General features: G+C 54.4%; 1 protein-coding gene across 1 annotated transcript; it reads left to right on the top strand.

Moving 5' to 3' along the window:
* Window positions 1-270: 270 nt before the first annotated feature.
* Window positions 271-9,835, top strand: ANKRD16 (ankyrin repeat domain 16). The gene is made up of 7 exons (XM_032881702.1): window positions 271-614; window positions 2,976-3,196; window positions 4,593-4,635; window positions 7,112-7,220; window positions 7,533-7,694; window positions 8,503-8,581; window positions 9,678-9,835. Exons 1-7 carry the CDS (start codon window positions 295-297, stop codon window positions 9,833-9,835), a joined length of 1,092 nt encoding a protein of 363 aa, XP_032737593.1. The 5' UTR covers window positions 271-294.
* Window positions 9,836-10,113: the final 278 nt, after the last annotated feature.

Consider the following 10,113-nt stretch of genomic DNA (forward strand, 5'->3'; position numbering starts at 1 on the left):
CCCTCCTCCTCGTCCTTCCCGCGGCGGGCGTCTGTCGGGGCCGGGCGGATCGTGCCGCCGCGCGGAGCGGACGCGGCCCCGGGCGGCCCCTCACCCCTGGATGCAGCCCGGGCGGGCGGCCGCCTGCGAACGAGCCTGGGGCGCGTGAGCACGGCGGGACCCTCCCCGCGAGGCGAGTCGTCCGGGGGAGGGCCGGCCCCGCACGGGGCCGCTGGGGTCGGGGCGTCCCGGGGACCGCGGGGGGCAGGGCCGGCGGCCCGCACGCCCCCGCCCCCCACACCTGCGCCCGCGCCCATGGCTGCGCGCGGGGACCCGCGGCGGCTGCACCGGCTGGTGCAGGAAGGCCGGCTGTGCGCCCTGCGGCAGGAGCTGCAGGGAGCCGGGCGCGCGGACTGCGCGGCGCCCGCCGGGGACACCCTCCTGCACTGCGCCGCCCGCCACGGGCACCGGGACGTGCTGGCCTATCTGGTGGAGACCTGGGACATGGACATCGAGGCCGCCAACCGAGACTACAAGCGGCCGCTGCACGAGGCCGCCTCGCAGGGCCACCGGGACTGCGTGCTCTACCTGCTGGGCAGAGGAGCCGCGGTCGACTGCCTCAAGAAAGCCGACTGGTAGGTGGCCGGGTTCCCCAAAGACCCCCCCCCCGTTCCCCGCAGAGTCACGGGTCCCCGTGGACTTTTCCGCCTTGACACCGGAGCGTCTGAACCTCGCCCTGGAGGACAGATCAGCCTCTGCGAACAGCGGGGTACCCTTGCGGGGTTAACTGTTCCCAGTCCTGTTCCAAACCCTTTCTTTCCCTTTACGGAACAGTCTGGAACGCGATCGCACCGTGAATAGTCTGTGCTGCCTGCCGCGAGCCGCGCCGGGCTGGGTCACGACTGCCAGTAGCGTTGTTCTCACTTGTCCCTCTGGAGCAGAGGCTCACAGAAGGTTGCGAAGAAGTGTTCAGGGAAGCCCCCTGTGCCCCTCCCTCAGTCTCCCCCAAAGTTACCGTCTCACACCTCTACAGTGCAGTACCAAGACGAAGGAACCGACATCGCCACAACCCGTGTATTTTACCGCTTCCAGGACGTGTGTGTGGTTTTATCTCACGGATAGCCTGGCGTGATCAGGTCCACAGACGAGACGTTCCGCGGTTACCATCACGCAAACCAACTGCACTTCGTTAGACTTTTGTTGAGACGGGATGTCACTTGGGAGACAGTACCACTGTGTGGGGCTCCTGGAAGTGATGACATCCTAAGAGTCATAACGTAAAGAAGTTCCTGCCTGCAGGTGATTTCTGATCTGATGTCACTATGAACCCCAGTGGCTACACAGATAGTTAAGTAATGTGCTGTCTTGCCTGCTGGAAATGGGGGGTCAGCCCGCTTGATTGAGCACAAGACTGGTTTTCTTCTGCTGCTGGCGAACTAGTCTAAAGACCATTCCAACAGATGTAAGACCTCATACATGGCTCAGAACAATTCTGTGGCTAGGGGACTGGCCTCTCTGCAAAAAACCATTAAAGAGGCAACGTTCATTGGAGTATGTATGTGGGAGGTGTAATTGCAGTGAGTTTGCTTTTTTTTTTTTTAAGATTTTATTTATTTATTTGACAGAGAGATAGATCACAAATAGGCAGAGAGGTAGGCGGGGGGGGGGGGGGGGGGGCAGGCCCCCTGCTGAGCAGAGAGCCGGATGTGGGGCTCAATCCCAGGACCCTGAGATCATGACCTGAGCGGAAGGCAGAGGCTTAACCCACTGAGCCACCCAGGCGCCCCGCGGTGAGATATTTTTGCCTGTTGTCACCTTTCTGGCTTTCTGCAATACCTTCCCTGTTTTTTTAACCATCCTGCCTTGCTCAGGATTTATTTCCTCTGTGAAGTCCTTCTGGAAGAGTCCAGCCTTCATTTATCTGGGTTCCTCTCTCTTAATTTCGCATTCACTCTCCTTACTACATCCCCCCACCAAAAATATTGGTAATTAGCTAATATCATAGAAATCTTAGAAGACAGATCCTAGATGCGGCCTGTGAGGTCTCCTAGGTATAGTGAGTTCCTGCTGTGTGCCTGACACAGGTCCTAACCCCAGGAATCAGGAGGTAAATAAAACCTGCCCTTGCTTTCCGGGAGTTATGTCTCCCATGTTTTGCAGATGAGAAACCAGAAGCTCATGGTATAGAAATGTCTCACCCAAGATCATTTATGAAAAAAGGAAGGCTAGAGCCACTTTCCTTGTTATTAATGTAGTTTATTCCCATAATTGTGGACACAAACAGTTCAGAAACTTATTATAATCACACTGTTCCATTTGTGTCTCCAAAGTGTGCTCCTCGTGGGTAGGCACTGTATCAAATGTTCTTTTGTAGCCTTTTTTCAGCACACTTTAACTAATAAACAATTACTGATTAAAGTGAATGGAGTATGTGCAGCAGAGTACCTTGTACACAGATGTTATTCAAGACGGGGCGCCTGGGGGCTCAGCCAGTGAAGCGTCTGCCTTCCCCTCAGGTCATGTTCCCAGGGTCCTTGAATAGAGCCCCACCTCGGGCTCCCTGCTCAGTGGGGAGCCTGCTTCTCCCTTTACGCCTCCTTCTGCTTGTGCCTGCTCTCTCTTTCTCCCAAATAAATAAATAAAATTTTTTAAAAATATATTATTCAGGACAAACTGTCCATGGTTTTCATTAACTCAGTTTGTCTCTGTCTCAGTTTGGTCCCATAGTTTAAACTGGTCTGGAAGCAGGTTTGCCTCCTCAGTAATCCCCTCCTGCAGGCACACCTGCATCCTAATTTCTCTCCCTTTCTTATTTCTCCCAGAGCCTCATGGTGGCCAGAAAAGTTGCCACTCCACACAGATTTGCTGCTTCTCAGACCCGAGTCCTCTAGGTTTTCCACCTCTGCCAAGGACGTGTGCATTTCTGAACACCCAGCCGCTCACTTGTAATGTCTCAGCTGCCCTTCCGTCTGACAGTTTCTCCTGATTGGCCTTAGGACTCCTTTGATGATGGCCTGCACAAGAAAAAATCTGGAGGTGATCCAGGACCTCGTGGAACATGGCGCCAACCCACTTCTGAAGAACAAAGATGGCTGGAACAGTCTCCACATTGCTAGCCGAGAAGGCGACCCTCTGATCCTCCAGTACCTGCTCTCCGTGTGCCCCACCGCCTGGGAGACGGAGAGCAAAATCGGGAGAACGCCGCTGCACACGGCAGGTATGGCCGGGAGCTCTGCAGGGGCTCAGGCACAGGTGCGCAGGCCGCTCCCCGGAGCCCGCAGAACGCCTTCTAGTTAGGGGCACCCACAGGGCTGCAGGGGTCTGTGAACTCGCGGGCCAGGAATAAGAGCAGCTTTGGGGTATTTCGGCGCAGAGTTTGTTCCTGCGGCTGATGGAACGTGGCCCATACATGCTCTTCTCTCTCGTATTCGTGTGTCTCTGTCCTGTCCGCCCCAATTTGTTGGAAAGCTCATTCTGTTCTTCACTGTCTTTGACCTTGGACAAGGGACTGAGTCTCTTAAGCAAATGTCCTCATCCCCAAAATAGTGATGACAATGATGCCACGTCGCAGGGTCGCGGTACAGGTTACGGAACATGATGTATCGAAGTCCCTTGACACACACTGAGCACAGAACAAACAGGTGTGGCTCTTTTCAGGATCATGTTTACGTTGTCACTGTTACCCGCATGAGGAAAAGAGACAGTCTTGCCCTGTATCTTCACCGATACCTACCACAGTGCTAATCCATTTAAATAAATCTAGGAACTTGTAATTGAGTACCTGCCTGAGTGTCTTTGACTTATCAAGTGATGATGTCAATAAAAATGTGGGATACAACTACTTATCCTTAAATCTGATTTATCTAGTCATAAATCATTTTAAATTAGTGGAAAGCAAAAAGTGCTGTGATGGAAGACAACACAGATAAAGACCTCAGGAATCCAGGTCAAGAAATATAAAAAGTGATCTGTAGCCTTCTGGATAGTACGTTGAATTAGAGTACAGGGCCTTGGTTTCTCAAAGCATCACTACCTGTGACATGATACAGTTTAGGAAATATTGTAGCTCCAGGGAGCAGTTAGGGACCAAGGAATTCTTTTTAAATCTTGATGGGTGAGTAGAAGAACTTTGCTCTGCTACGAATTGTTTGACCAGTTCCCCTAGAAACGATCAGCCCCTGGCCATTCACGGAAGAGAGTGGAGAACAGATAGTTGAAATCTTTATTCCTGAGTGTCGTTCTCTTTAGTAGGAGAATTACATTCCTCCTTATTTTGTCATGGATCATTATTAATATGTTTTACATTTCCTGGGCAAAAACTGACCGGCCCTAAGCATTTGCAGCACAACAGTGGAGGAAAGTTTAGGACTGAGAATCCGCCATGGACGTGCTCACAAAGACAAGATAGTTGAGTGTTGACTCAGTGCCTATTAAGTGAAAACATCGTCGTTACCAGTTACCTAGCTAAATTTTTATTTTTCTAGGATGGTAACAGTGTCCCTGATTTAATTACTGTTTCCCATAAGTCCTAGCTAAAAGGCTGAGGCAGAGAGAGGAGGAAAGAGAAGTTTTATGAGCGCTCTGCACTCTGACTCTCTGCTCTCTTCTCCCAGCGATGCATGGCTGTTTGGACGCCGTGAAGGTGCTTCTCCACAGGTAAGAACCAAATAGCAAATGGACGAAAGTATTCACTAATTGTGGCGGTTAATGTCGATGCTACAGGAAAAGCTCAGAAAAATAGCTCAGAAAGAAACTCAAGCACCCAGAGAGAGATGAACAAAGGACATAACTCGAAGAATAGAAAACAAACATCGCTGAGTAACACGAGACAAGAAAAAAATCACCCATGTATTCAACCAGTTTTCATATGCTCAGAGCCTCAGCACCCACTAAGCACCGTGCCGGATGCACGGGCCGCAAGAGAGGCTGGCCGGCACGGGTCCCCTCGTGGAGCTCCCACACTGGCAGATGGGAGTCAGCGTTCACACCCTGCGAGCCCGAGGAGAACAAGGAGTCACGGGCTCCCTCCAGGAACATGTGCCAGGATGACCCAACTTGACTGGGAGGGAGGAATCTTGGCCCCTGGGATAGTCAAGCTATGATCTGAAGGAGGCTGAGAGGGGGAGGCAGGGCCCCATTCCAGACAGAGGGGACAGTCCCCGTGAATGCTCGGAGCCAAGGGAAAGCCTGTGCTGTAGCAAACTGAAGGTCCGCGTGTGCGGGCGCCTCCGGAGCAAAAGGATGAACAGGGCGCCGTGAGCAAAGGCCGACAGAGGGTGGACCCGGACAGTGTGAGGACTCGAGATTTTGTTGAGAGTACGCCGTGCCACGGAAGGGTTTTAAGCAGAGTGGAGGGCGGACAGCAATAAGAAGTTTGCATTTTTCAGAGATCCTCGGGTTGGAAAAGAGAGAGTGGATTGGAGGGGAGCAGGAGTGGGTGTCGTGAACGTCGGGAGGCAGTTCACCAGGAGAGACATGATGGTAGCTGGGCTAAGACACCGACTGTAGGGGTGAAGAGAAGGCCGCGGAGGTCTTTAAGAAATGGAATCAGTGGATTCAGGTGAATCATTTGATCACGGGAATGAGGGAAGAGTGGTCAAGGATGACAGGCTTCTCGCTGAGCAACTAGGGATGGTGCTGGTGCCATTTGCTGAGACAGAGAGCACTGGAGGAGGAGCTGGTTTGCTGGGAGGATGATAATTTCACTTTTGGATACGATGAGTTGTGTGTACCTGCGAGGTACCCACGTACAGATGTCGAGTGCCCAGCTGCAGACAAGATCCAGAGCCCACGGGAGGGGAATGAGCTGAGAAGCAAATGCAGGCAACACGGACCTAGAAATGACGATTGAACTCACGAGAGCAGAAGAGATTATCTGAGCAGATACTGAGTAGTAAGAAGAGAACAGGACTTCACCCAGTGCTGTGAGGTAGCAAAGGTCCTACTGTGAGTGGAGAGAAGACAGGCCTCCATGAGGTCATATGAAAGCTGTAATTGAAGTGAAGAAGGGAGAACCAGGGCCCCCTGGATAGCTCAGTGGGTTAAGCCTCTGCCTTCGGCTCAGGTCGTGATCCCAGGGTCCTGGGATCAAGCCCCACATTGGGCGCTCTGCTCAGTAGGGAGCCTGCTTCCTCCTCTCTCTCTTCCTGTCTCTCTGCCTGCCTCTCTGCCTACTTGTGATCTCTCTCTCTCTCTCTCTGTCAAATAAATAAATCTTTAAAAAAAAGGGTCGGGGAGACCAGTGCTCCAAGCAGAGAGGATCAGCACATGCAAAGGCAGCAAAAAGCTGGGAAGCTGGAGGAGAAGATAATGAGCAAAAAGAGGGTGGGAGAGGTAGGACCATGACAAAGGTAGAACAGGTGGGAAGAGGGGCCCAGAAGATACGATGGATAGGACCCTGAAGGGAAGAACAGAAGAAGAAAGGAGAGGCAGAAGGTAGGTCAGGTAGGAGGCAGGACCAAGAAGGAAGTAGGACAGATAGGCTCGCAGGAGGTAGAACGGAAGAAGGTAGGTCCACGTGGAGTTGGGACTGAGAGGAGGACCAGGGAGATGGCAGGACGGGTAACTGTGAAGAAGGCAGGAATGGAAGGCGGTCCCACTGGAGGCTGAAGTAGGAAAAAGGACAGGGAGGAACAGGAAGGATAGGACAGTGGAGCAGGTAGGGAAAGAAAAAGGCAGTATGGAGATGAAGGTGGGCAGGTGGGTGGTAGGACAGGGAAGGTGGGAAAAGCAGGACTGGGAGGATGGTGGGAGGAGGAGGAGGACCGGGAAGGAGGCAGGTGGCTCAGAGGAGCGTGGGGAGACTAGTAGATGCCTCATTATCCTGAGCTGGGTTGTGAGGGTTTAGATTTTCCTCTGTGATTGGGAGATAAAGGTTTCAGGGAGGACTGGCCATAACCATGGTGGTCTGGTGGCCATGAGAAGGGTTAGTAAGGCAGGAGCCACGGCGGGAGAAGTGGACCCAGAGCTGAAATTTTGGTGACTGGTCACGAGGGGGAGACGATGCCCATAAGCGGGGTGAGGAAGCCCGAGGAGGGGCTGAGTTTGGGAGCCAGGGACCGCGCTCCGGTCTCCGTGGCGCGTGTATGCGGCGGGGACCCGTCTGACCCGCCGCTTTGGGTTCATGCGGCAGGGGCCTGTACGGAGCCGACCGTGCGGACAGTTGCGGCTGCACACCCTTCATGGACGCGATTCAGTGCGGCCACACGGCCGTGGCCAGGCTGCTGCTCGAGCAGCACAAGGTACAGAAACGGCCCTTCCCGTGGGTCTCAGATCAGGGAGCACCGCCAATGTGGGGTCCGTGTCACGGTGGGCGAGGAGGAGGCAGACGTCCTTGTCTGGGGCCCCTGTGAGGGTCCCGTGTCGGGTGTGCGGGGAGCAATTAGGAGGAGGAGGGCCCAGCACGCTGCTGGTCCGCAGGAGTGACTGCCGGCCACCCGCCAAGGGTGCCGTGGCCGGAGCGTGGCATCCCCCATGATTGGCCAGAGAGGCTGTGGGGCTCCGCTGGAAGGTCCCCGCTCCTCACACATGGCCTCCTCTCCCCGGCCCTCCAGGCTTGCTGGGCCACGCAGGATGCCCTGGGGATGCAGGCCATCCACAGGGCAGCCGTCACCGGGCAGAACGAGGCCCTCCGCTTCCTGGTGTCCGAGCTGGGCGCCGATGTGGACACCAGGGCCGTACCCAGCCGCCTGACGCCGCTGCATTTCGCCGCTAAGGTTTGTCTCGGGGAAGACCTTCCCTCCGCGTGATGTGCCAGCTTTAGTTTGCACACGCCCTTGTTCCGTATTCGGGAATAACATTGTTTGCAGCCCTAAGAATCCCCCCACGTAAAGTCCTGCTGCTCTGTCCTTACACTAGACTCCAGAAGGGAGCATTTCGGCCGCGGACGCTCGCTGCTTACAGCCCAGCTTGGAGTGTTAGGAGTGTTTGGTCTTCAGCCGCACTGGCTGTATGCCCCGACTGGCTTTCCCAGCAGCAGGAATAGTTATTTCCCTGTGAGTGGCACTCTCCTGTCCCGCAGGAAGGCAGTGGAGAGATGAGGGGACCCACACCTGGCAGAGGCCATTGGGGAATGGATGGGACTCGCAACCGTGATTCCCTGTCTGTCCGGTCCTCGCAGCCTGGCCGGTTGGACAGGAATCCTGTCAGGTGACACGTGCTGGGATGTGTGTTGTGACGAGCGTCCAGGATGGGTCACGGTCTCCCTGTTTATCTTTGCTTTGAAATTCCAGCAAAGAGCGTGTTTGCTGGGAGATACTCTAGAAGCACGTGTTCCGTATGATTCGGGATGTCTGCTGCTGACTGTGGTCGTCGGTAATTTGGCCTACAGAGTAGACCCTCTGCGTTTTCATAACCACATGTCCCCCAAATCTCGAACCTGAAAGCCATGTGGGTCTTCCTGTAGTTGTGAAAATTCCATTGAGCAGCTGAATATTTTAGAAAAAGTACATGACACGCATTAGTTGGTGTTGAAGGGCTCGTTGGTGGCCTCGTCCCAGGATAACAAGTGTATCTCACCCTCAGGAAGGACATGTGAGCACAGTCCAGGAGCTCCTGTCCTTGGGTGCCGACATCAACTCCAGAGACGAAAGGAAGCGATCAGGTACGGTTTCGTGTCCCCTGCGGCTGGGGAGTGACTAGTGATGGATGTAAACGGCGCAGGGACTTGGCTGTGGAACACACGGGCTTCAGACGATCCCTCTAGCAGCTCAGCAGCCCGTCTTTGAACCAACGCGTTTGCGAAGCTCTGGAAATGTCGCTGTTGCCATGGCAGTGGCGGGGCCTGTGCTGGTCGCTGCTGTTCTGACCACTTTGCACCATGACCACGTGTGCGCCTGGAAGCACTGGCTGGTGGATTCAGTGGCCCCTAGTTCAGATTCTCCCGAGGCCATCTGTCTTTGGAGTGCGTTTGAAAACTAGAACTAGTTTTCAAAGATTGATTTATGTATCTTAGGTGGTGGGAGTGTGCAGAGAGAGAGAGAATCCCGAGCAGATTCCCCACTGAGCAGTGAGCCCAACGGGGGGCTTGATCCCAGGACTCTGAGATCATGACCGGGGCAGAAGGCAGACGCTTAACCAACTCAGCTGCCCAGCTGCTCCACTATAACTTCTTAAACGTGAGGCCCAGAAAGCTTTTCAGAGCTAATTCTTTAGACTCGGGTTAGAATAAGCCTCTGCAAACGCTGGGGGCACCACGGCGTCTGGCAGGCATCTGTGATGCTCAGGAGCCCCGTCCGAGGCTGCGAGGACGGTCCCTATGTCCAGGGACACAAGACTGTCTCCAGGACGCAGGATCCTAGGCTTCGCAGCGCCAGGAACCTGGAGCCCTAATTCCCGAAGGGGAACATGTGTCCGTTTGTTCATCACGTCATTCTCACTCATGGCAATGTTTTTACTGATGAAGAGAATTCACAAAACTTTTAAAATGGCTTCTGGGACATTTAAAGTTGCCTTTTCGTGAACCTGCTTCATTGCTTTAGACAAAAATCTCTTACATTCTCTCATTGGTTGATATTTTTAAAGCCATTTCCAACCCAGTCAGGTTAAAAAGGAAAATGCTCTGATCCCGTAGAGGCAGGGGCATAGGGAGGAATCGCAGAAATGTGGGAGGAGGATTGGTTTGGGGTTGTAGCCACTCGCCAGGTGGGCACCGCTACGGGGTCCTGCTCCAAGTCCGTGTGGCTTCTGTGTCCCCGCAGCCCTGCACCTGGCCTGCGCCGGCCAGCACGCGGCCTGTGTCAGGCTCCTGCTGCGGTCCGGGCTCAGTGACTCTCCGGACGCCTCGGGTGCCCTGGCTAGGCAGCTGGCTCGCCGCGCGGACGTCCTCCAGTGCTTTGGCTGCTGCCCCACGTCCTGAGGGTGCTTCTGAGCGAGGACGACAGGCATGGTGACCGCGTCCTGCTGCTACCGTCGTCAGGATCCCCAGCCAGTGGGCCGTGAGGACGCCGACTCCCGAGCCCAGTGACCCGCACGAGGAGACTTTTCGTGATCCGGATTTGGCTTTTTCTGCCCTTTGAGGGGAGTTAGGGGATGTTCTTGGAGTCAGTGTCTGGAGCCCTCTGGGAAGCAGGTGGCCCATGTGACTGTAACACACTATGAATTCACGTAAATATGTCACGTGTTTTGTGAGTGATG

Source organism: Lontra canadensis, unplaced genomic scaffold (genome assembly GCF_010015895.1).
Source record: "Lontra canadensis isolate GAN:19392208 unplaced genomic scaffold, GSC_riverotter_1.0 scaffold76, whole genome shotgun sequence".
In the NCBI taxonomy this organism is placed as follows: domain Eukaryota; kingdom Metazoa; phylum Chordata; class Mammalia; order Carnivora; family Mustelidae; genus Lontra; species Lontra canadensis.